The 25,848-nt window shown below is 28.4% G+C and overlaps 12 protein-coding genes across 12 annotated transcripts; 6 read left to right on the forward strand and 6 right to left on the reverse strand. All coding sequences in view use genetic code 6, as the record gives it.

Annotated features, from left to right (window-relative positions):
• Positions 1-26: 26 nt before the first annotated feature.
• PTMB.34c (hypothetical protein) lies at positions 27-1,727 on the reverse strand. The annotated part of the gene is made up of 3 exons (XM_001346822.1): positions 27-310; positions 334-1,454; positions 1,480-1,727. The coding sequence occupies 3 exons, from the start codon at positions 1,725-1,727 to the stop codon at positions 27-29; spliced, it is 1,653 nt and encodes a 550-aa protein (XP_001346858.1).
• A 169-nt stretch (positions 1,728-1,896) lies between these two features.
• PTMB.35c (hypothetical protein) lies at positions 1,897-2,277 on the reverse strand. The annotated part of the gene is made up of 1 exon (XM_001346823.1): positions 1,897-2,277. The coding sequence occupies one exon, from the start codon at positions 2,275-2,277 to the stop codon at positions 1,897-1,899; it is 381 nt and encodes a 126-aa protein (XP_001346859.1).
• A 208-nt stretch (positions 2,278-2,485) lies between these two features.
• On the forward strand, positions 2,486-3,726 carry PTMB.36 (hypothetical protein). Its single annotated transcript, XM_001346824.1, has 2 exons — positions 2,486-3,034; positions 3,061-3,726. The coding sequence occupies 2 exons, from the start codon at positions 2,486-2,488 to the stop codon at positions 3,724-3,726; spliced, it is 1,215 nt and encodes a 404-aa protein (XP_001346860.1).
• Positions 3,727-3,841: 115 nt separating this feature from the next.
• Positions 3,842-6,888, reverse strand: PTMB.37c (Cyclin). The annotated part of the gene is made up of 7 exons (XM_001346825.1): positions 3,842-4,077; positions 4,101-4,258; positions 4,284-4,408; positions 4,438-5,366; positions 5,392-5,610; positions 5,636-6,237; positions 6,266-6,888. 7 exons carry the CDS (start codon positions 6,886-6,888, stop codon positions 3,842-3,844), a joined length of 2,892 nt encoding a protein of 963 aa, XP_001346861.1.
• A 584-nt stretch (positions 6,889-7,472) lies between these two features.
• PTMB.38 (hypothetical protein) lies at positions 7,473-11,251 on the forward strand. Its single annotated transcript, XM_001346826.1, has 16 exons — positions 7,473-7,547; positions 7,575-7,786; positions 7,811-8,134; positions 8,162-8,369; positions 8,396-8,686; positions 8,713-9,132; positions 9,155-9,197; positions 9,220-9,407; positions 9,435-9,556; positions 9,585-9,659; positions 9,685-9,759; positions 9,783-10,112; positions 10,135-10,245; positions 10,269-11,016; positions 11,040-11,133; positions 11,157-11,251. 16 exons carry the CDS (start codon positions 7,473-7,475, stop codon positions 11,249-11,251), a joined length of 3,411 nt encoding a protein of 1,136 aa, XP_001346862.1.
• Positions 11,252-11,495: 244 nt separating this feature from the next.
• On the forward strand, positions 11,496-12,563 carry PTMB.39 (hypothetical protein). The annotated part of the gene is made up of 2 exons (XM_001346827.1): positions 11,496-11,692; positions 11,717-12,563. The coding sequence occupies 2 exons, from the start codon at positions 11,496-11,498 to the stop codon at positions 12,561-12,563; spliced, it is 1,044 nt and encodes a 347-aa protein (XP_001346863.1).
• A 257-nt stretch (positions 12,564-12,820) lies between these two features.
• Positions 12,821-14,012, forward strand: TMP2D (Trichocyst matrix TMP2 precursor). Its single annotated transcript, XM_001346828.1, has 2 exons — positions 12,821-13,075; positions 13,104-14,012. 2 exons carry the CDS (start codon positions 12,821-12,823, stop codon positions 14,010-14,012), a joined length of 1,164 nt encoding a protein of 387 aa, XP_001346864.1.
• A 541-nt stretch (positions 14,013-14,553) lies between these two features.
• On the reverse strand, positions 14,554-15,671 carry PTMB.41c (hypothetical protein). The annotated part of the gene is made up of 3 exons (XM_001346829.1): positions 14,554-14,929; positions 14,952-15,346; positions 15,369-15,671. The coding sequence occupies 3 exons, from the start codon at positions 15,669-15,671 to the stop codon at positions 14,554-14,556; spliced, it is 1,074 nt and encodes a 357-aa protein (XP_001346865.1).
• Positions 15,672-17,322: 1,651 nt separating this feature from the next.
• On the forward strand, positions 17,323-18,181 carry PTMB.42 (CTD-like phosphatase). Its single annotated transcript, XM_001346830.1, has 2 exons — positions 17,323-17,787; positions 17,816-18,181. 2 exons carry the CDS (start codon positions 17,323-17,325, stop codon positions 18,179-18,181), a joined length of 831 nt encoding a protein of 276 aa, XP_001346866.1.
• A 1,445-nt stretch (positions 18,182-19,626) lies between these two features.
• Positions 19,627-23,075, reverse strand: PTMB.43c (TRNA-splicing endonuclease positive effector). Its single annotated transcript, XM_001346831.1, has 4 exons — positions 19,627-20,115; positions 20,141-21,707; positions 21,732-21,896; positions 21,922-23,075. The coding sequence occupies 4 exons, from the start codon at positions 23,073-23,075 to the stop codon at positions 19,627-19,629; spliced, it is 3,375 nt and encodes a 1,124-aa protein (XP_001346867.1).
• Positions 23,076-23,187: 112 nt separating this feature from the next.
• Positions 23,188-23,919, reverse strand: PTMB.44c (hypothetical protein). The annotated part of the gene is made up of 1 exon (XM_001346832.1): positions 23,188-23,919. The coding sequence occupies one exon, from the start codon at positions 23,917-23,919 to the stop codon at positions 23,188-23,190; it is 732 nt and encodes a 243-aa protein (XP_001346868.1).
• Positions 23,920-24,006: 87 nt separating this feature from the next.
• Positions 24,007-25,841, forward strand: PTMB.45 (NADPH-cytochrome P450 reductase). The annotated part of the gene is made up of 4 exons (XM_001346833.1): positions 24,007-24,148; positions 24,172-24,796; positions 24,820-24,939; positions 24,962-25,841. 4 exons carry the CDS (start codon positions 24,007-24,009, stop codon positions 25,839-25,841), a joined length of 1,767 nt encoding a protein of 588 aa, XP_001346869.1.
• The last annotated feature ends 7 nt before the right edge of the window (positions 25,842-25,848 follow it).

The following is a 25,848-nucleotide window of genomic DNA, read 5'->3' on the forward strand; positions in this document are numbered from 1 at the left end:
ATGTTGGTTTTTGTTTACCAATCTCATCATCCAAATTTTACTCTTAAATTCTATATTGTCTAAATTAATACATGATAACTCCGCCTTAAATATATAATGTGATACTTACAGGAGGTGAAGATAATTGCTCCTAATACAATAAGTAAGATTCTAATTAATCTCCATTGTTAAGCGAACAAAAACGTTGTCACAACTTGAACAGTGAAACTCTTTGTTGTTCTTATCACTTTATTGGTCGATACAATGTTATTTTCAACATGGGATTGATTGAATTTCAAAGTATAATATTAATTAAGCGATCCCTTTTCATCTAACCATTAATATCATAATTACTATGATCAGCAAAGCAAACTACTCTTGCAGGGACAAACTTAAATTTAGTAAGAAAAGCGTTATTGGCAGTGACTCCAAAGAAGAAATCATCATATTAATATTCATCCTTTACAGCCGCCTTTAATAGACCTTCTTCATAGGTGTACTAAAAGAATTGGAAATCTCTCATTCCTATTTATGTAAACATAATCTTTTGCTTATGTGGGGCCAGAAAGTCGTAGCCATTGTTAAACACAATCTAATGATGACTAACACCGCTTATGATGGCAAATTCATCTGTGGCATCAACATCAACTATTCTATAATTGCTTTCCTATTTGGTTATTATGGAACATGATTTCTAACTAAAGTTTATTAGATATTCAATGTAAAAATAGATTCCATTCTATTCGAAGGCTGCAAATACGTTCTTGCCATTCTTGGTATCCACAGCTATTCCACCCTTTTAACTCTATACGTCAATCACCAATTCAAATTAGAATCCTTATTAATTGATGAACATATAGGCTAAAATCAAACCCTATTTAACATCAAGTAAGTATAATTGATATTATCCATCTTTTACTTTGACAATTGCGAAATCCTTTAATTCCAACTACTCCTTCTACAATTTAAAGTCCTGCAATGTTACTGTATACTTATAGATGACATCATTCTCTCTTATTTCATAGATGTCCATTCCAGCCCTACCAACTGCAGAAAATAAGTATCCATCTATTTCTTTGGTCAATCCTCGTTCCTCCCTTTGAATCCAATTGGATATCTAGTCGATGTACATAGTTTTATCGTTTTTCTCCATCTCAGCCACACTAAAGTATTAGGCGCTGTCTGAATATAATACAAAGGCCCAATTATTCTTTTTTGAATACACCAATTAAGGCAATTCATCTCTTGATTGAATTGATGGCAGTATTGGTTAGAGATTGGCTTTCCAAATCACACCTGCAAAATCAACAGAGTTTCCATATGTTGCAAATCCTTATTTGGATAAAACATTGTCATAGTTAAACTTTATTAAATAAGCCACTGCATCTGATGTTATTGCCAACATGCCATCATTTATATGTACCATCCCTATGAACTCTCGGAAATTTAATGGGGTATCCATCTCAAAGTCATAGCTAAATTTCAATTCTCATATAATACTCTTTAAAGTCATCCTACTATATGATTGTAAATTGTTAGGTTTCAGTTTAAACTGTTTATTATTTCACCTAACAAAAACTATTCTATTAAAATGTCATTAATGTCGCATCGTCAGCCTCCGGCATCGAATAAATGATATTTGGCTCTCCAAGATGAATTCTAAATGTTTCAGAGGATTCAGTATTTTCCAAAATCTCTAAATTCGCAGAACACACATTTATGACAAATAGTAAACTCAAATAAAACATAGTTAATTTAATTATATCATCACAATTATTAGAGGATCTAAATTAAGAATATCCTTCATAATGTTATTACTTCCATCTGATGATCCTCATAAGGTCGTCTTCTTGTCGTAATTTAATATGGTGAAATCAGGATTAAATATTTCAATAATTTTTTAATGACTCAATGTACTCAGATGTTTAGAAACTGTGGACATGGAATATCACTAAATTTAGGACCTGAAATATTATTGCTCATTGCGTAAGTCTCTTAATCACTATATTTTCTATTCTATCTCTTTTGGTTTGTCTTTATTTGTTGTTTCAAAATTGTTACGACATTGCCATTCAAGACCACTTATAATTCCCCATTCGGCTCTCTATCCCTCCTTGGATTATACCAATTAGTTTCATTGTCTGATTTCTTTTATTTATGATAATTATCAACACAATCATCTAAATAAGTATTCTAATTTTTTTTATAGTCAATTCCGTTGTTGAATTCACTCTTCCCAACATATCCTTCAGAATCCCCATTTTTATTCCTTTTTTTTGAGAAGTCCTTCTATTTCATTTAGTCAAGCCTCTATTACTCGTAATTTTAGCTCACTACATTGTGTATAAAAGAATTACTCTTTTTTTATTTTTGTTTTTTTTGTTTTTTTATATAAATTTATTTCTTATTATACTTTTATCTTATCTTTTTCTCAAATTCGATTTGATAAATTATTTTCTAAAAATAAACAATATGTTTGCATAATATTTATTAATTTGCCTTGATAATGACTAAATATTATCTGCAATCAAATGATAGTTATTAATTAATTTTATTTAAACTCGGAATGGAAATTTGCTCATCCAAACTCAATTGGCTTATTCACATTAAGAAATTATTTCAGAAAAATAGCATCATGAACATATCCGATCTCATTAATTAATTAAAAGATGAAACAATCATAGATTGCCCCAATCCATAGGATGAATTGTTCTCTTTGGATGAAGTTATCGAAGAAGTTTATAAGTTCAATAAAAAACGATTAACTTATGACGATTTCTTTTAAATAATTGGTAATCTACATTAATAGGATCATTAATTATCCACTTGTGTGAACTCCTTGGCTGATTCTATTAACGATTTGACTTTGAGTGACACTAAGGTCAAATAGGAAATCAGAGTATCTTATAATGATCCAACTAAACTTATCAAAACATAATAAAGCTATAAGGTTACAAGACTATCCAAAAGTCCTCGCATGAAAATAGAGAATTTGCAAGAAGCCCAGAAGAGATTACTAGCTAAAATCACCGACATTGAAAATGAAATAGAACATGTATCTATACTATATATATTTCAAAGCAGAAATAATAGCATCAATTAAAGAAACCTCACTAATTATTAATTAAGGAATTGACCAAGCAGCTCACATCAAATTCAGATGAAATTGTTCTAAATGGTGTACATAATTTTACTCTCTAAGACTTTTATCTTGTCCTCCATAATGTCAATAAAGCAATATTCAATATTTCGATACTCACTTTCTAAGAGAGATGCTAAGAAATAAGAGAAGTCTCGATGATATTTAAAAATTTACAAGCATTGAGCATAAACAACCTCCAAATAAAAGAACTCAAATTGGAAGAACTCATAGAGTTAAAAGTGCTATCTGTTGCTGGAAATCAATTGAAAAATCTAGAGGGTTTGCCTCCTAATTTAATAGAACTTTATGCCTAAAATAATCTAATTTCATCACTTTCAAGCACAAAATCACTCAAAATCTTTAACATAAGTGCAAATCAGCTTAGTCAATTGAATCAATTAACTCACATCAATAAATCCTTAGAATTCATTAATTGTAATCATAATATTTGTGCAAACTCCAAAGATTATAAGAGACTGTTATTCAAAATCTTTCCGAATTTAAAAGGAGTTGACAAAGAAGATCTATTATAACATTCTATTATACAATAAACTGGTTTTCATTACAAAAAAGAGATGATGGATTTTTCCTTCAGTTAATTCTGATTATAAATTAATTAATTTTTATAAGCAATTTTCATATAAATCAATAATTTTACTAGCTAATTTATAAAGATTAAGCTAAATATCACGATTATTTATTAAAATTATTTATAATATTTCAGTTAATTAAATCCTTAAATTCGGCCTCGAGATCCGAAACTTGATTTCTTTATTGCTATTATTGAAGGCCTTGTCCTTACTATTAATTAGGCAATGTGGATTATGGTAAAGGTTAATGAACTACGTATTAAACCTATAGAGTTGAAGGTTTGGCTTATTAGAGAGTGTTTGGAAGATTGGGTTGCTGTACATAATTCATAGTCAAACAGTTGGTACAGTTAATTAGATTGGATACTTAAATAAGAATACATATTTACTTCCCTATTGATACATTACAGTCAATCTGCAAGTACCACAGATAAAATAGGCAAAGATCAACTTATTAATCTATTAGCAATTGTAGCAGATAAACACGTTTTTATCTTTGGGAATCATTTATGGAACCTAACAGAACATGCATGTTGATTGTATTTAGCTAAATTGTAACTTAAAATATTCACTTAATTGCATTAACATTTTGGTTTTGATTTTAAGATATTTAATTAGGTTGTTGTTCTCGTTCTTCTCTAGAAAAAGTTTAAAAGCAATTTTAATTAGATAAATTTTGAACATTTTACATTTGAGACTATAAACATATAACCATATAATAAATACTTGGGGAACTTATTACGAAAGAGGATGGGATGCTTGAGATTAGATTTTCTGATTTACCTATTAATTTTAATTATCCCTTGTCTTAGAGCTAGCCATTGTAATAGGTTCTTGACCAAGGTTAGTCAGCACTACAGCCTTATTCTAGCATACTATTGAATTATTGATGTATATACTTGTATCATCAAATTGAATTTGATCTGAATCGTCTCCAAAATCTAACAACTCAACTCCATCATTCTCTTAGTGTGAGTCTGAGTATTTCTAGTTCGATTAATTAGAAAGTAAGCCAAGTTTAGGATCATTAGACTGCATATCGATAATAATGATTAGAATAATTATAATTTATTGATTTTTTGGAAGAATTCTTAAATAATCCTAACTAGGCTTTGACATCTAAAAATATTTCCATTATAAGGTTTTGAATTTATAAGAGTATAAAACAAAATTAATTAAAATTTATATCACTTTTAGAGCCTGCATCTAATGAAAGAGAGTCCAGTTTAATTATATTTTTAATATATAAGTAAATCCTCGTGTCTCTAAGTATATATATTAACATATATATACTTGAATGCTTATTTTATCTTGAAAAGTATCACTATATTTGAAATCCAACATTATAAATTTAGAAGCGTACTTAATTATTTCAATCAGATCAACAAGGTTGAATCCAAAACTAATTTATGCAAATTCTGTAAATATTTTATTGAATGATTTCTAAGCTAGTGATTATAATAGATATTTACAATCAGCAAGGATAAATTTTGTAGTCTTAGGAATTTCATAATATATATATTCTTTTGTGAATTACTCATACTCTACAGCCAACACAAGATACATGAAAGCAGCTACAACCTTTCTGGTTTAATAACTAAGAGTCTCAAAGTCAAGATAGCAACAATCGATATATCCTTGTAATTTTAGAATGTCTTAGATAATCTCTAAATACAGTACTTTTAAATGAAGAACTGTTATTGGATCTAAATTTCTTGTGATCATCTGAAATATAATTATCCCATTGATTTGTGTAAAACTCAATCCATAAATTGATGTTTGGAAGATTCAAATGCCATTATAGAGTTTTGCAAATTTCTTTCTCCATTTCATATATTTAATCTATAGAATAACCATAGTTACTAGCCTTTTCAAAATCCTTTGGGTTTTTAGCCTCAACTTCCTGAATAAATAATCATCATACAATTTACCTCCATTTTAGATGCAATGAGCATAGAAGCAGTTCCTAATAATTATAATTCATGTTTCGTAATTATTTTTTTCGATAGATAACTATCAACATAAGCAACTGCCAAGTAATAAGTGTCTCTCTTCATAAGATACACAGAACAAACTTCAATCATCCAATCCATCAATATTGCTCTCATTAAAGGGGTGATTTAAATCTATACTTATTATAGGTAATCACAATTGGGAGCATATTCAATCTCTTAGAGCATCAGAACTTGTAAAGTTTCTTAAGAAAATCCGCCTATTTAAGAGTTTTGGTTATTGTTTTCATTAATTATAGTATGATAATTCTTAGAATTTGTTGGATTGGGGATGACAGTATTAGCATTATCACTAATAATAGTAATACTTGACTCATCACATTCTAGAGTCAGTCCTATCTGCTTCTATTCTCCCATAGAGATACATCTAGTATTTTTTTTATGCTTAATTAGGTTATTGGGGCTTTATTTTTTAATTGTTCTCTCACTAAACTAATTAGATGTGTCTTCAGGAATGAAGAATTTGGGAACGTTTATTCTTTCTACTTTACGATCTTCTCTATGGGAATTACAACTATATATGATTATCTATAACTTATTACTTTTCACAATTAGAATAATATGAATTAGTAGTATTTGTGTTATTGTTTTATGGTATATTAGAAATCATAAAATAAGCACCCGAATTGCCTTATACTACATGACTGTATTGGCGATGATTCTTTTTGAAATGAGATTTATTGCTATTATGCTCGATTGAATTATTTCTAGATAGATTTTGTTCCTTTAAGAATGACTCAAATGTAATTTATTAATTTTGAAAATCCTTTCTTTCCCAAACAGCTGACCCTTTAAGATTTTCATTCTATGTATTTTATTAGATGCTCTTGGGTTTGCTGAATATTGGTTTTAAACTCAATTGGGCTACTTTTGTTAAGGTCTGATTAGAAGTTTATTGAGGCACATTCATTTAAAATGGTACACAGCTTTATTGTTTTTTGTTTCTTTTGTATTTCATGCACTCAGGTTAGAATGTAGGCTAACTATGACTTAAATTTACTTGAATCTAAATTTTTTTATGCAGTTGAATCTATTTATTGTATAATGGTTATTGTGAATTTTCATCAAATCTCATAAACGATACATTCTAATTAATAAGGATTGATACATTAAGCTGTGCAATATTTTCTTTTGGAATGAAATAAGGATTCCATTACAAGTTCATTATTTCAAATTTAAATATAATTATTGATAAACATATAAATTAATATATCCCATAGTTTAAAAAACTTATCATCTTCACAAACAATTAACCGCCCATTCAAAGTAGCCTAAAATTCATGTGATTAAGGCATTGTCAATATTTGAGTGTTGCAAATCAATTTAGCTATGGAATTTGGAAGTCGTATTCTTCTTAATTTAATTGAAAATTGTAAATTCATGAATATGATTTTCCTGTTAAATTCATAAGATAAATTCTTTAAACTACTTAGCATAATTTTAAATTATGTGAAGGAATATTAATATAGTGATTTTACACATTAAATACAAGTAAAGAGAAACATATTGTATATTTGCAAAGGCAAATATATTTTATTTACAAATAGTTTTTGTAAATTTGGTTGTTGAAATTAAATTTTTATTATATTGGATATAAAAACACCGCCAAATTAAGATTACTTTTGGATATAATAGTGTTACTCTAAGAATTTCACTCACAAATAACGCTTATAGGCATAATTTAATAAGGCTTTTATTTTTTGATATTCTTTTGTTCAATTATTTGTCTTATATTAATTATTTAATAATATGAATAACACAGCCTCGCTTTAATAAACAATACATAATTATTGTTTACAATCATATTCTGCTGGGGATTTTGCGGTATTGATCCTATTTGATGTTTATTAGAAGAATCAATAAATTTTAGAGCATTTGAGAAAATTCATATTGGATTGGAATAATTTGCCATTATTGAAAACAATTATTGAAGTAGATTGTAAGTAAGAGACTACTTTTGTGATTTACTCATTACTTCAAAAAGCAATTGCTTCAGGTTGTAAATTTGTAAATGTTCTTCAAAATCCGTAAAGAAAATCATAAAGTTATGAAGAATACGAAAGGTGAGTAAATATTTAATATTTTAGTCATGAAAGATAACATTTTACAGCAATTGTGACAACTCACTTGAATATTGTGATAAATTATTTTACAAAGGGTTTGTAGCATTAGAATTATGTTTAAAACACAGTTTTGTTTGCCTTAGCTTATATGTTAAGAAAATATTGGTCTGAAATAATTACACCAGAACAATTGGTTGAAAAACTAATAAACACATTTTTTTATACTTAAAATATTTAAATTTTAACTTTAGGATGCAAATTATTTGAAAATCTATTGAGTTGTGTTCGCTAATATTATTATGCAACTGGCTATTTAGAATTTAGAAAAATCATGATGGGATTTCAGAGGTTATTATTCATTCATAATTTATCTAGATAATCCTTATCGACCTTACTCGAATAGACACATAAACTTGTACAAAATTAATTGAAAATGGGAACCTTCTTACAAATTTATCAATTAGATAAATCATATGCTGATTCCTTAATTTAATTGCTTAACTCCTTTTTAACTTTTAATTTCAACCTAAGTTTCTATGAAATTGACGTTGATCATGATTCAAAGGAAAACTTTATAATTAATGTAACATAATTAAATACTTTATATAGTTCCCTGATTCTTATTTTTAAATAATTAATGATGACAATTTGAATAAAGAATATTTCAGAGCTATAATTGAATTCTATCCTATAGACTAAGGAATTTCAATTAGAATACTTAATAATCTCTAAAGAATTGCATCAGCCAGATTGTCCTTATTTTTTTAGAAGCACAATTTTAAGAAGGTTTTAAGAAGAACTCTTTGGGACGGTTTGCTCTTTTTGCTAAATAATTATGAATTGTATTTGAACAATACTGACTTTTCAAACGAAGTTTGCTCTTTTGCAATAAGATTAGTGGTAATTTTCTTGTTGTTATTTCTTAGTCGAATTTCACTTTAAAAAAATTACAAAAGTTTTAGGACTTGTTTGATTAATGTGTAAATTAGTTAAACAGAATAAATCAATTGATCTTAAATAATCAAGGAATAAAACTATCATCTAACAGTGTTTTCATTAAACTATAGGAAGTTTGGCATCAATTTTTATTTTAAATCAACATTTATAGTTCTCAATATATTCAATAATTTAAACTACTTTAAAATTCTGTAAATTTGAGTTTTAAGTTACTGATTCATGCATTTTACAATGGAAACCCCTTTTCTGAAATTCCTCCCAATTATCCTATTAAAAAAATAAAGAAATTCTTGGACAAAGGATTTCATTTATGCATATAAGTCTATCAATAAAATACAATTGAATGTATTAATGTGATTTCAGATTTACTAAAAACTCTACCCATAATGGTAAAAAATATTAATATTATAGCAAGTTTAAACATTACAACCTTAAGAACAACTCATTACCTTATGTAAGAATTTATTGAAATTAAGAAAAATTTAGTGCTTTGTTGTGTCTAATATCTGCCCTTGTATTGAGTCCAGCTTAAATGGAATTCTTGAGCGGAGGAGAATCTCAATTTTCATAAAATAAAATGGATGGACACCCTTAAGCTCGTATATTATTATAAGCGATACTCGACTTAATTGTATATACAAATAAGTTAAATATTCCTGCAGATGTAAACAATAAAGTAATATAATAATAGAATTATGTGTGCAAGTTGTACCATACCAGTATTTTAATATTTATCTAAACATATATATCTTAAACGATAGAGAGTTTATATTTAGATGAAAATTAATAAATAGTCATATCTTAATCACAATTGTAATTATATATATATATATATTAATAGATAAATGAGTTTAGGTAATGGCAGTTCAGTTCAATAAAATTACTTAGTGGTTATTGAAGGTTGTTTAGAAAAATGGTAATTTTTTTGATTTTTATGTAAGCTTCTAAATATTTACATTTCATGATCCAGATTTGGTGGAGTATAGCTTTATAATCTTACAATATACATATGAAAAGTATTGATTGAGTTAAATTTTAGATTAAAGAGATAATTAGATAGAAGATTCTTTAGATAGAGTTCTATCAGTAGTATGTTGAAGCAATTTTTCTTATAGATGGATTTGACATGCTTTAATGAAGTTCAATATATAAAGAAAAGGAAACAAGTGTATAAATTGGTTTCCCTAGTTTGGGTTGATGATTAATTGGATGATTATGTGCCTGCACTTGTAGATATTTACAAATAAATAAAAAAATCTATTGCTAATGAAACAAATAAAGTCAATATGCTCAAATATTTGTGGGATATGATTGGAGTGGTCGATGAATTAGAAGTGGATAGTATTTATAGAGTATTTTTAAGAATTGTGTAAGATCATTTGTATAATTAGATTTCCTGATTTATCATCTCTATTGTCCACTGATAACACTCAAATATTTGTATAAGACTATGATTCCTCCTTAGGATTGACAGCTCTTTTGTGCGCAATATTTAAAAATAAGTAAAAAATCCAAATATAGCTAGGAATACAAGATTGTCAAATGAAAATATTCAAATTCTGCTTTATCAAATCTATGGCAAAGCTTCAACATTCTTTATCACATCCATTGACTATTTGATATTGTAAGCTCAAACTAGCATATAATAAGGTTAGCAAGTGAAGGATGGGATTTTGAAGATGGCAGCTAAGTTGTTAAAAGTAATGGGCTAGATTTCAAGCTCTAAATAAATAAATTAGGGATTTTTCGTAATCTATTAAGATTCTTCATATTTGAATTTGTTCAAAAAATAATTGTAGTTCATAATTGTCTATAAGCCATTATTCCTAAACTTAATAAAATATAAAAAGTACTTGTTTGAATGTTTGGAAGGGATATGCTCTGAACATAGTGAGACTTTAGCTTATAGATGTGGGGCAGATGTTTATTTAGATTTATTAATGATATCGGAAGGTACTCTAAAGGAGATATTGAATTTCAAATAACTTAAGGGTGAGGAGCAGATAAATGAAGAGGCTCTTTAAATCTCATAAATTGCTAGTATTCTTTGCAATGTGATGCAATTCTTAATTTAAGAAGGAGTGGTTGGAGAATAAGCGGATACGGATATGATTAAGAAGAAGACATAGGAAGTGTTCACATAAGGCAAATAAGTTTTATAATCTATTTTTTCGTCAGCCTTTACAATCATGGTTGCATTTCCTAAGATCTTAAAGTTTTCAACACCAAATAGTGAGATTTTGTTTGCCATTTCTTTGTTTAATCCAATTGAAGTAAGAATTTAAATCTAAGATAGTTTCAATAATCACTTATTCAATTGATTTAGGAATACAGAAATACAATTCAATTGCCTCAATAGACTTTGGAGTTTATTACTTAAGGATACCTAGGTATTTTTAATAGATTATGATAGCGTTGACCAACTATTTGAATAGTACTACCAAGGAGTTATTTACTAAATAAATTAAATAAGCCTTAGAATAAATTTGTGCTTAAGAGGAGTTCTGAATTATTGTGTTTATCGATTATAATTATAATTGTTTTATTGTGAGTATTTAAATAAAGCAGCCTTGGTCATGTATCTTAATCGAGATGCAATACTCAGAAACATTTGTGTTCACTTTCTTTATATAAATGATTTGATCTTGAGTTATTATATGTGAATGAGGAGCAATGAATAAGAATTGAGTGTTGTGAAACCTTTTATTTAAATACATTTATTTTGTTAACAATCATAAAATTATATTAATCAATGAGGTAATAGCCATACTTCATTAAGCCTGTGAATCACTTATCGTATAGAAATCAATCGAGTAAGCAAAGCTTTTGCCAATAATAAAGTGAGGAATCAAAATCAAAAAGTCAAAATCGATTATCCAATATTAAAAAGCCTGCTCCCATAATCACTCAAGGTATTACTTCTCCGCAATTAAAGAGGATGAACAATTAGTATGAATTATAGCTATGATGTAGATTGAAGATTTTAAAAAGTAACAAAGTGGATTTGCCATCGCTGCCTTCGCCTCAATTACAACAATAATAGTGTGATTAATCTTTGTCGAAATTTAAAAGCTTTGAAAATCTAAACATCCAAATGAGGCAGCCAACACCAAGAAGATTCAAGTCTGATGAACCTAACATCAGTGAACTTGGCACTCAGCCAAAAAAAACTATTCGCTTCAGTTAGCATAGCAACATCAGATTGAGAAATGATTCAGCGAAGGCCAGAAATAGATCAAACCACATTCCTTTTCAAAAAACTAATACTGAACCTAGTGAAATAGTTCATTCTCCAATTAAACATAAGGCGAAGAGAGATTTCGATGATTCAAGGGAAATTCTGTATTAATTACAAAGAGGTTACTCAAAAGAAAAGTAATCTATATTAAAGACTGAACCAGATGATCCCTATAGAATCGGCAGTATTTGTGAGAATAGGAATTCTGCGAGTCTGAAAAGACAGTTTGGCTATCAATAGCTTAATGAATCCCAAAGATTCCCGACAAAACATCATATAGAAATGCCTTGTGACGATGAATTTTCCTAATTCTTCAAGGAGGATGAGATCTAAAGCAATTTTAAGAGTACCTAAAAGAATGCTAATCATTAAAATTAAATAAGTCAACAAACGAAAGAGAAAATCTTGGATTTGCTCTTTCTTTCAACGGGGGAATTGAAAAAAAAATTTAATGAATAAAGTAGAATTTAATATTCTAAAATTACTAATAAAATTTAGCAAAACAAACCAATAGTACCTAAAAGCAGATTTCCCAATGACTTTTTTAATGTTTTGCATTCTAATGAATCTCAATTATTTTGATTTTAATAATCCATCTCTCTATATAATAATAAAAACACGCACATTTATACTTTGATTTCCAATATAACTTTGTTTACGTGTCTAAATTTTAATAAAGAAATTTGAATTATTATAATGGATACACCCAAATATATTGAATAAATGGGATATCTAATTAAAATGAAACTTAGTCAATTCATAATTATTAATCAAAAATAAGACGTCATTTGTTGAGGAATAAAAACGACTAACTTTTTTGATTTTCAATATTATTATAAATGAAGACAATAATCCTTGCCTTAGCACTCATTGTGTTAGCCTCATCAACATAAGCTGATGTCATTGCTACAATCAAGAAGATTGACTAATCACCATTCGGAAGAACATTGTTTGATACCATCTGGCTCGAACTCTAAACAGGAGATCCATTGGACAGATTACTCTAAACCTTGACCGATTTGGAAGACAGATATGTTGCCGAATAAAAGGAAGACGATGCCAGAAACCACGAATACTAAGATGCATGCACAGTCGTAAGAAACTTTTCTTATACCTTCCTAGGACATCTCAGCTTTCGATAAGGATTTGGCTGAATCCAACAGAAGAAAGATCGAATTAGAAGCTAGATTAGAAGGATAATTATATCCATAAAGAGGAATCTTATAAGGATTAGTTGCCTAAAAATAAGCTGAAGTCAAGGGATACTAAAAGGATTTGGATGAGCTCGATGCTTAAAGAGCTGAAGAAAACGCCGACTTCGAAGAGAAAGTCTTAGAACACTAAGAAGCCACAGCTATCATCGCTGAAGCCAGAAGACTCTTCGCTGATAACATCGAACACGAATCCTTCATCCAAAAAGGAAAAGCCACAAAATAACCAGCTCACAAATTCACCAAGGAAGTTGCTAGCATGATCTAAAAGCATTTCACCACATCTGCTAAGAAGGCTGCCAAATTCTAACACAGAAAGGGATACAGCAAATTATTCAAAGCTTTCGCCACCATCGCCTCAAAGGTCGAATAATTAGCTGATGCCGGAGCCGTCTCAAAGATCATCGATTTAGCTGATGAATTGTTGGCCAAGATCGCTGACTCATTGTCCTTATTGAGATTCGCTGAAGACAAGAGAGTTGAAGCTTACAAGAAATCCAGAAACTTCATTGTCATCTCCATCACTGTTGCCGGAACTGCACTTGCTAACGCTCAATCAGATTTGGCTGCTTTGAATGATGTCATTGCTTAAGTTGAAGCCTCACTTGACACCACCAACTAAAGAATTGAAAACGTCTCTGCTGACAGAACCGATAGATTCACCTAATGTGAAGAAGCCGTCTAAGATTACTAAGACGCCAGATCTGCCAGAACCTCTGACAGAGATGTTGTTTCATAAACCATCGGATTAGTCAACAAGGAATTAAGAACCTTAAGAGAATAATTAGCTTTAAGATAATCAGCTGGAGAAGAAATCTGAAAGTGATTTCATTTATCATTAAAATATTCTAACCCAACCCAAATTTTTAACATCTATATATATATATATGTAATTAATTTAGTAGAGATTTCAATTAAAGTCCTCATCTGTTAACTTTATATGGATTATAGGTCTAACTAAGTTTGGATATTCTGTAAATATCTAATTAAGGAGATCCAACTTCAATGTTCCAGGCTGCTTCTTTACTTTATTCACTCCTTTTTCCTTTCTTTACAATACTCGCTCAACTGAGGATTTACTCTTAATTTAGGTGAAATAATTACGATGGCTTCGGCAAACTCTTGTCCTACCGAATTAATTTGTATATCATTTAACTAGTGTTATAATTGCGTCTTCTATTATTTAAGATTAGAAATCTCTTGGTTGGCAACACCAAGTTAAGATTCCAATTGATATATGTGTTTCTCCATTTATTACAGTTTCTAAATCATATATTCTTCATGTTGCTATGTGGCTGTGTGTTGCTGGTGCATCTAAATTCGTTAATTATTTATTTATTTATTATTTAATCAATAGAAATTCATTTGAATTAGACAGAATCCATAGAATAGTCTTTTTTGGCATAATGACAATACTCCAATGACTTCACTCTTTATGGTCTTTTCCTCTTAATAGTCTTGTTGATTTCTTTGAAGGGATTGTCATTCAAAATTGGAATAAATGAGTAAGCATCATATCCAATCACTTTTTTTAAATAATCCAGTTTAATCGGACTCTGAGTATTTTTGATCTTCAGTTTTTATGAGTAGCTCTCATCCAAAGTAATAGTTGGTTTCCGAGCTCTTTCAAAATTGACTTTGTTCAGGAGATATTGCCTTTCAAATCCGTCGAGTTCCTTGGGCAGTTTTGAAGGATCAAAGTCTTGGTTTAATTATTTTATTTTTCGAATAATATCTCTAATTAAATTAATAAGTTTACATTATTGCTGCCCCTCCATAATTCGAAATGTTGCATTAATTGTAGAGGTATTCTAATAGACTTTCTTTCTTCTATTTTTCTTACATCAGAAATTTTTAAAGATCTTTTTCTAAATTTACCTTCTTTTAGATATTGATTTGATTTTCTATCTTGAGTAGATAACGTTCTCTTTTCTTTTGATTGATATGTTTCCACAATTCAGTGTATTATTCATTATATTCCTTCATATACTAATCAACAAAGGTTTATAGTGAGTTTTTCTGTACTCCCTCGTTTCTATATCGCTTTTGTATTTTTTAAGATTGGATAACATTTTCTTGGGAATTGGTGAGATAGCTCAATATCTAGCTCATTTCTCTGGCCAAATTAGTTGACTTTTCTTCCAATAATTCTATCTAAATTGAAATGTATTAGTACTTCATCCTCCTTTTTTTGTAATTTATGTGATAGGTTCTCCATAGCTGATTTTTATTTGGACAATTTCGACTTAATCAAAATAATTTCATCTTTTAAGCGTTATAATTAAGCGTTCATCTCATCCTCAAAGTCTCCAATGGAATTCTGTTTTTTTACAACACATGTATTTTAGATGGATATTTCAGTTCTCACCCTTGATTTTTTTATTAATTAGCTGTTCCAATTTTCTATTTTGCTAGGAGATGTCCCAAAGTCGTCTTATTGCCCTTCGGACTCTATGGTTTAAAAAGTTAATCTTTTCATTATTCTATATTTCTTTAATTGAAATAAAAAATATAGTTAGCCTGCTTAATTAATATATTTAATTAATAATTCTAAATCTACTTAGTATTGTGAAAGATTAGAGTATCAAGTTTAATAATCAAATAATCATTAACGAAATCACAAATTAATAATAATAAAATGAATAAATAAAATATGTATATTTATTTATTATTATAGTCATAATTTGGATCATGGACTATCAAAAGTAAATGATTCAATTAATTGTTCAACTGAGTAGATACCGACTGGAAATGAAACCTCGACTTATAAACTAAATTTTGCTGAAATGTAGAGGGGATCTGAAAGAAAGACTAGTAAATCATGCAGAGACAATTTGATTTACACTCCTCATCAAAATAAATTCTATGGATACTGCCAATTCCCAAATTAAAAGTTGAATTGCGGAAAACTAACTGAAAGTAGAATGACAACGTTGTAGCAATAATCCACCATTTCAGTTGAAAGAACCAAAGTCAAACCTCAAACCTCAATATCCAAACCTCAATCAGCATCCATTATGAATGGAAAACGCCTCAAAGTCAAAAATAGCGAAATTCTTTTCTAGGATAATCCCTATCATCTGAGTGGTAACATGCAAGATGTTATACAAAATTATCAGAAAAGCACCATCCAAACCTTCGTTTTCAGGAAGGGCAGTTCTAATATTAACCGAAACAAATCACAAACTAGCCAAAACCAGTAGAGATTTGTATGCAAGTACATTAATCATAGACAGATCAATTCCCCTCCCATTAATTTAATTAACAAATTTATTATAAATATAGATTAATAGAAATTGCAAAATGAACAAAGCAACCAAACAGAGAATCTTAAGATAACTCTTGGAACTGATAGAGGAAGATTGACTATTGAAAATGATACTCCCGATGAAAAACAAAATCGATCTCTATCCAAGTCCTTATATTAAACCTTGGATCTCTCCCTCAAAGGGGATACAATATAGGCAACACACTTGAGATCCCTCAATACAGAATTCAATTCAAGTGCTATTTTATGCGATTAAAACAATCGCAAGGTCAGCGAAATCTATTAATCATTTATTTTTTAATCGAATTTGCAAATGAATCAAAACAGATTGATCACAACTAAACAATAATTAGAAAATTCTTAAAGGTTAGAAAAAGAACTAGAATTATATCCTGAAATCAAACAACCACAAGATCCAAAAAAACCTAAATAATATAGAACTAAAATCTATACTGAATTGGAGTTATCAAAAAAAGAGAAGGACCTTAATACCAATTATCTTATCTGAAATATAATAAAATACTTATAGAATGTGTTATATCAGGATACTCTAAATCACGCCAATTAAGATTTTCTGAAGTTTTGTATCATTTCCCAATTTATGAAATTAACAGCATTATGTTTAATATTATTACATAATAATTTAAAATTGTTGAATTTGAGTCTTATTCACATATATAATAAAATGGAGAGTCCATTTTTCCAGTTTGATCGAAATTTCCTTTAAATTAGTTGCTCATTCCAAAACTCCAAAACAGGTTTAAATTAAACAAATACTGTAACAAATTAAAGCGAATTAATTTTTAATTCTGCTTTTATTATTATAATAAGGACCATTCTATTTATAAATTATGTAATTAAAATGAATTGTTTACAATACATTAAAAGATGCTTTAAAAACTTCAGGTAAAAGTTAGATGGGTAGGATTCTTCTTATCAACTCTCTACTCAGAATAGTCAAGTCCGAAGAAAAAAAACCCTGGTTTTAGATTTGGATGAAACCTTGGTGCATTGCGAATTCAAAGAAAATCCAAATTTTCATTACGAAACTATTTTAGATGTTTGGCATAGGGGGGTTCTCTATACTGTTTATCTCTGCAAAAGGCCTTATCTTAGAGAATTTCTCCAATAATTGAGTGCTTATTATGAAATTATAGTATTTACTGCTGGTTACGAGTCTTATTGTGATAAAGTCTTATAACATATAGATATTGATAGGCATATTTCTGATTACTTTGCAAGATCGAATTGCAGATTTGTAAATGGAATTTGCTTAAAAGACTTATCAATTTTAGACAGACCCTTGGATTAATTAATATTCATCGATGTAAGTGTATTTGATCTTAATCTATTAGAATAATGCTAATGCTTTTGAGATGCAACCAGAGAATGGATTATTAATTCCCTCATTTCTAGATTCTGATGAAGACGAATGTCTATTGAGATTGATTCCCTTTCTGAAACAAATGGCTCATAAACCTAAAGTAATTCCAGTCTCATCTTTCTTATCTGATTATGAATCCATTCATGGAGCACTCTTTAATGACATGCAAGTAACCTTATAAGGTTAGGCTGAAGGAGAGGAAGGTAGTTTAAGTGAAGAAAGTGTTGTTGTTCTAGAATATGTTCCAAAACATAGAAAGACGCAAACTACTTAATAATAATAAAAATAATTTATTAAGACCCTCGAATAGAGAAGTTAAACTCTCTTTTCTGGTTGATGTTATTTTGAATAATTTATCATTATTTCATTATTCTGAAAGAATTTAAATATTCAAGTCAAATTAATTTGATCTCAATATAATAAATAATACTTATCATTACAATTTTGTTACCACTATATCAATTATAAAGAATAAACGATTGATTAAAAGTCTACGATTAATATCCTCTCTGAATTATTAAGATCAATAAATTTAGTATTAAATAAAATATTATCATAAAAAATAAAATTATTTTTCAAAATCCTTATGCAAAATATCTCATAAATAAAAGTGGCTTCATTCCTTTTTAGAATTATTCTTTATAAATTAATAGATCATTTTAAATTTGATATATTTTTACTTGTAATGGAATAAGCACAATATTATAAGTATCTTAAATTTCTTCATCATGAAATACTTAGTTTTCTTAGCAATGATATTGGTAGCTTTATCTAAAAGACACCATTAGCCAGATGCTGTCTTATAAAGTCTGTAATGAGTATGCAAGGGAAATTTCGATACTTGTGATAACTCAACAGGTTGTTTGAATTAACTGAAAAAATGTCTGAAAGTACAAGAAAGAGATCCATTGCATTATTCATGTGTATATTTATTTCATTATCATAGGGATATGAATGCTTAGAAAAGAAAAATCTGACTTGGATGGTTTTGAATGCATTTTTGAAAAATACATTGGGTTGCACGGAGAATGAGGTTATTCATTTGAAATCATCAAACATTTAATAAATAATTTCTTATTTGATAGACTAAAGTGTCTCTTAAGCACATTCTATAGGCTTTTTTCAAGATAAATAAGATCTATTTTTAGTTTGACAATCTTTAATTTTAATAATGGTTGCAAATAAAATAATAATAGATTGAAAGGTGGAATTATTTCTAATTTAAGTCATTCTAAATCAGGATAATGATAATCATCATAATTTGATCATTTAAAATAGACATTTAATTTTATTATTTATACATTAATTGAAAGATTATTAAGAAAATAAAATAATATTATTTTTGATTAATAATTTAATATCTAGTATTATTATCTAGTTTAAAGAAGGTTAATTTTCTGGAAGAGAACACTATGTAATTAAAAAAACATATTAAAAAGAACATTTTTAGGAGATTTCTATGCATTTTTATTGCTTCTAAAAAATAGAAACATATATTTCTTTATCTTGCATTCTTCTTCTCAATTTGAGGAAATTTTGCTCTTATTATCCTTTATGTGAAAGGATTACTTCTTAATTTTATGATATCATATTTCTATTCAGTGAATATTTAAATAGTATGTCACGTAAACAAATACATTTTTAAACTAATTTATATTTTAGAAACCTAACAAGAACATGATTAAAAGTATATGCATAATAAAAAGAATATAATAAATACATAAGTTTCTAATAATATATTTATAAATCAAATAGAAATGATATACATTTATCTCACAAAATTCAGCCATTCTTTTTATAAGAATGATGATGTATTTTCTCATTCTTCTCTATTAATTTTTAGAATTTATTCTTATTTTTCGTTTAGTTCTTTTCTTTATTAGAATGATGTTTTTATTATTGACTAGGTTATTTTTAATGCTGTTTATATTTACCAGAATTATTATAATTATTATGAGTATGATTAGGAAGTTAGATGAATGCAGGTGATGGGATTAAGTTTCTTTCAGTTTTAGTGACCTATTATTCTTTTTTATCTTTGAAATATTCTGTATCCTTATTTTATTCAATGGTTTTTAATTCTTCTTAAAGTATAAGTTCTTTATCTTTCAAAAGATTTAATAGTTATTCATTCATTTTTCTTTACCTGTCAAACCAAATATCTTCTGCTAAAACTTTAAATGAAAAATAATCATTTTTGCCAACATATCTGTAAAGCTTCCTACTGTGCAAATTTAAAAGGAGGTTCTTCCACAATTAGCATTGTCCCAACTAATATAATTATGATATTTATTACTGTGATTGCATTTCCAAAGATAAACAGAGCATTTTTTGCTCTTGTCAAGGCAACATTAACTCTTCTTCCATCTTAAAGAAATCCAATATTTCCAGACGAAGAAGATCGAACACAAGAAAATAAAATAACATCCCTTTCCTAACCTTAGAATGAGTCAACTGTATTTATTTAAATTTCATCCATTAAATCCCCTAATTATCTCTTAATTTCTAATTTAATCAATCTAACTTAGGCTTTATATGCACAAATAACTCCTAAACTTTATGAAGGATATGCATTTTTAATGTTTTTCAGAACTTCTACAATCATATTGCATTCAGTTTAATTTTGAAATGATTTCTCATCTTTCGTTTCCTCACTCTCGACATCAATGAATAACACTCTTTAATTAAAGAAATTGTTAGGTATCAATCTTTCATAAACCGAAAAATGGTCAATTAGTTTGTTATCATAGAAGTTTAATGATGGAAATTCACGAATTTGAGGATGCATCCTATATTGCATGTCTAAAAAGAAGGGTTTGAAGTCATTGTCCAAGATTCTTTCGAATAGGCTTCTATTATAATGAGTTATTTATGAAACTGATGAGAAGGTTGTAGCTGGTAATTGTTTTGGATCGCCTATCAATATCATCTTCCTCATTCCTAATCTTAATGGAATATTATTAGAAGGCTCTGTGCATTATGCTGCTTCATCCACAATTAATAATTCAAATGAATCAATAAATTTACTTAATTTATCAGTTCCTGCTGTACTTAAAGTCGAGCAAAGGATTTCAGCTTCACTTATGATCTTCTCACAAAATAGAACATAATTTTCTTTTTAGTTTCGTTTATTAGTTCTTACTTATTCTAAATATTGCATTAATTGATTTCTTTTATTCCATAATTCATTTAACTATTTCTTTTGTTACTCATCATATTTCTCCATTTCTTTTATTTTTTTTATAGCCTATGTTGTTTTGCTCAATTCAATTCGCAATTCTCCAGTTGTCTTTTGATCTGAATTAGCTTTAAATGAACTTTTATTGAATAATTGATATTAAGCTACATCCTCCAACGAAACCTATTTAATTATAACGCTTTTATCATTTTCTTCGTCTAAAACACCTAATCTAACTAGTTTCACTGTTCTTGATCTTCCTTCACAATCAAATAACCCTCCTTGCAATATTCGAAATATGATTTCATCTATAGCTGCATTCGAAGGAGCGCAAATCAAAATCTTCTTCTTTGGAAATTTATTCATTATTTTCATATATTCATAGACCCCTGATAACAGACCGATTAAAGTATGTGTTTTTCCAGTACCAGGTGGTCCCTATAATAGACTAATACCCCTATCTTACAGGATTATTTATTAAATTGCTGTGGCCTATGAAAAGTTATAATTTTAGTTTATATAATTAAAAAAAGGGTCCATTACCTTTCCATTTGGAATGATATTCGAAGAATTTATATTCCATATCTTATCTTTATCAGCTCCTATCAAATGCTATTATGATTTTGGATCCAAAATTAAAGGATATAGAGGAGTCTATGTTATTTTGTTTATCATCAAATACTCTCTAAAATAAAGACAACATATTTACCTAATTTGCGTTGTAATTTTTACAAAGGGAAACAGATATACTGAAACCCAATTTAAATATAATGGATCTCGAGGTACAAATGTTTAAATTTTGATCTGATTGACATATTGATGTGTCTAAGGTTCTATTAGCATTCCAAAAAATAATTGTCTTTTCTCTTTCATCCTAAAATTTAGTTGAAATTACTTACTTGTTTATTTTTGCTGGATTAAATGAATACTTATTGCTTATAATTACTATGTAATTCTTTAAGGCAGTCAAATCACATACGCCTTCTTCCTTGTGGACACTTCCATCACTGTCATCCTACTACTTTTTTTCAGCTTCGTTATTTCTATCTTTATTCTTCTCTTTCGGATTTTATTAATACTATCTCATTTAAAAGATCAATCCATCCTTATCAATCTCGACATCATCCTATTTGATTTGAATTCTTCTAAATTTTGATTTATTAATTCTTTGTAATTCTTATTTAATTTATTGGAATGCTTCATTTAAAAATAAGTATTCGAATATTTTACAATACTCTACATCTGATTTAAATTTCTTAGGTATCTTATTGTATGTTTCATTCTCAGAATCCTTACTGTAGTCTTTTAGAAATAAATATTTAATTAAGGAATTGAACTCAAATATTGGTTTACCTGTTTCTGTAAAAATCCCGCATTTTTCTTAAAACATACCTTGAAATGACTTTTTGTCCTCGGTAATTTGGGAATTGGTTTTCTTCAAAATAGGACATAGCTATTTGACCTTTTCAATATGTTATGACTTTTTTGCTTCTTTATGAGTTTCTGATTTCACAACACTTTTAGATGGATTGAGTGACAATTAGCGAATCCTATCAATTTTTGGTTTTGAGGAACTTATTGTGTAGCTGTTAATCTACAATAATTTAGGATTCATAATCTGTTTTTGTTGAGGCTATAAAAGTTATTATTTTTTCTTATCTAAAGTTTTACCTAAATTTAATTTAGGAGGATTCTCCTTTTGTAGTTTGAGTTGTCGATTGATCTCTTCTAATGATTTGGACTTAGTTTTTTATTAGTCCTTTATTTTATGATTTACTTCATAGAGATTAGATTATTTTAATTGAATAAGCTCTGGTTGAAAGGTTAGTTTTTTCTCTTTTCTATAAGTGGTTATCTCTTGTATAGAAATACATGAATTGTCAGTTTATTCAGGAGTACCCCTTGATTTTTGGATGGATGAATCTGATGCATAGGAGTCTTGATCATCGTTAATCTTCAAATCAATTCCTTTGAATTCATTCTTATTATTATCATATTTTTCAAACAATGATTCTAATGAGTCTCTTGAATTTTCATAAATTTTATCGTTCATGATTACTATTATAAATTATCCATCTTTTATTGAACAAAATTAGACTTAGAAAAAACCATCTTTTATTTTGAATTAATTATAAAAATATAATAGAAATTCAAAGCATTAATATTCAATACTAATTCCAAGGTGACTAACTCCTTTAAAACTTGTACTTATTGGCTAACTATCTGGATTTTGCATTGATACAAGGTGAAAAGCTATAATTTTCTTTTTAGAAACTAAAACTTTGCCGTATGGGCATAGCCAATCTATCAGCTTAATCAATCAAATAGAGTCCGCTCTTTTTCATTTTCCTTTCGGCTAACTCTGCAGATTTGGGATTGATTAAGGGTCTGAATGATTGCTCATTTTGGTTCTAGATCTCATCTGCTAATTGTTATTTCTTAAACTCCTTGTACTAGACCCAATCCTCAGAATCCTTGATGAATTGAGAATGCGATCTCGATGGTAATATCTTATAGGATTCCACCTCCTCCTATTCTTGAGTAGCCAGAATCTTCTGCAATTCAACTCTCATCTTCTTCTCTTGAACTAATTCATTTTGTCTTTCCAAGAATGGTTTGAGATTCTTATTCTCGAGAATCTATTGGGACTTTTTGCTAACAAAGCAGACTTTGGTTGGCGTCAGAGATCTTTCCTTCTCTTGTTTTAGTTTTTGGATTTTGTTTCTCTTCTTTTCTTCTTATTAATACAATCGATCGACAACATTTAAAGTTTTCTGATTGAAGACTTTGAGATCATGAGACTATAAGAATTGATTGTTGGCCTCGATTTTAACAGCAGGTTTGCTTGGGTTATACATGGTTTTTTGTTTGGGGTATTAAAGAACAAGAGTTTTCATTAAATTACGTTAAAATTATATTTATATAGTGCTCATAATAAAAATATATAAAAATATAATTGACATTTGAATTAGTTATATACACATATGGGATGTGGTTCGTCATCTGGAAGTTAATTAGAAACAAGGGGTCTAATCTATATTTATTATGGCACAACAACTGGGAATTCGAGCAGATTAGCCTTTTAATTTGCCAGTGAAGTCAGAAATCTTAAATTTATTCCTAAAAGTATAAAATTGACTAGGACTTAGTTATCAATCTTAGCGAATACAATCCCAAAGAAATGATATCTTCGAAATTAAATGTTTTTTTTGTATCCACATATGGAATGGGATCATGTACACCTGATACTGAAAACTTTGACCAATGGTTATTTTGCGAAGAAAGAAGTAAAAACGAATTTTAAGGGATGATTTATTTAATCTTTGCATTGGGGAGTACTAATCATGAACACTTTTGTGAATTTGGAATAAGACTGGATAAAAGATTGGAATATTTAGGTGCGAAAAGATTATGTAATTTGGGTAAAGGGGATGCTGCAAAGGATTAAACCGAAAACGACTATTAATAATGGATTCATACTGAGGTGCAATAGACTTTGCAAACATAATTCCCTTTGTACACATGTGATTAAGGTTAATAGGATTTTTCAACTATCAAAATTTAAATAACTAAGGAACCAGAAGATTTTTAGAGTGTCAATCTTGATTTCATGGCTCTAAAATATATTAACAGTATGGCATTCTCTATAAGTGAAATCAAAGAATTAAAAGCCTTACCTGCTAGAGGCAATTCTACATTATTGTTAGATCTCTTCAATCAAAACATTGAGTACAAAACTGCTTACAATATAGCTATCTATCCTCAGAATTCTGAGTATTATATTTATAACACATTAGTTCTGATGTAGATGAGCTGTGCTCTTTACTTAAACTCGATAAAAATGTGAGATTTAAAGTAATCACCAACTCGAAATAGCCATTCCCTAATCCAATTTCCGTTTATACATATTTAAAAAAGTAACTAAAAAGTATATAAGAGATTTTGTGATTTTTCTGGCTTAGTTACAAAGAAAATATTAATTGAACTTTCAAATTTGGTTAATCAAAAACAACTAGAAGATGAACTCCTTCATCTTGCCTCATTTGAAGGAAGAGATCAATATTAAAATAGATTCATAAATTAAAAGCAGAATTTACTTAATTTAATAAAAGAATATCAAATCAACAACTTAACCTTAGAGAAAATCATTGACATATGCCCTTTAATTCAACCAAGATACTTTACAATAGCATCAAGCAATAAGAAACATCCAAAGAATATTCACATATTGGCTAGTCAATTTGTATTGAATCAAGAAAGATTAGGACTTTCAAGCTAATTTTTCAGATCTTTAAAAAAAGGAGATGTTGTTAAAGGATTAATCTAGCCATCTAAATTTAAGTATCCTAAAAACCCAAAAGCACCTATACTTCTAATTGGAATTGGAGCTGGATTGGCACCCCTCAGAGCCCTTATTCAGGAGAGGGATTATTACTTAGAAAAAAACCAATTTGAAAAGTGCCCATTTTAAGGAGGAATGAAATTATACTATGGATGTCGAACAGAAGCTGAGTATTTATGTAGGGAGGAACTTTAAGCTTATCTAAATTCAGGAACGCTAAGTGAATTAAAAGTAGCCTTTTCAAGAAAGGAACCTAAACAGTATGTCACAGAATTAATTGCTATTGATGAATTATATTAGCATTTCTAGATGGATGGATTACTATACATTTGTGGATCTACTGAATTGGGAAGAGACATTCAAGTCAAAATAGCTGATATGTTTGAATATTTTGAGAATATTGATCCCTATTTGACTGATTAAAAAATAAAAGAACTCGAGGAAAATTCATAAATATTAACGGAATATTGGGGTTGATCTATAT

The sequence above is a fragment of the Paramecium tetraurelia genome (assembly GCF_000141845.1).
Source record: "Paramecium tetraurelia macronuclear, complete genome".
Lineage (NCBI taxonomy): Eukaryota > Ciliophora > Oligohymenophorea > Peniculida > Parameciidae > Paramecium > Paramecium tetraurelia.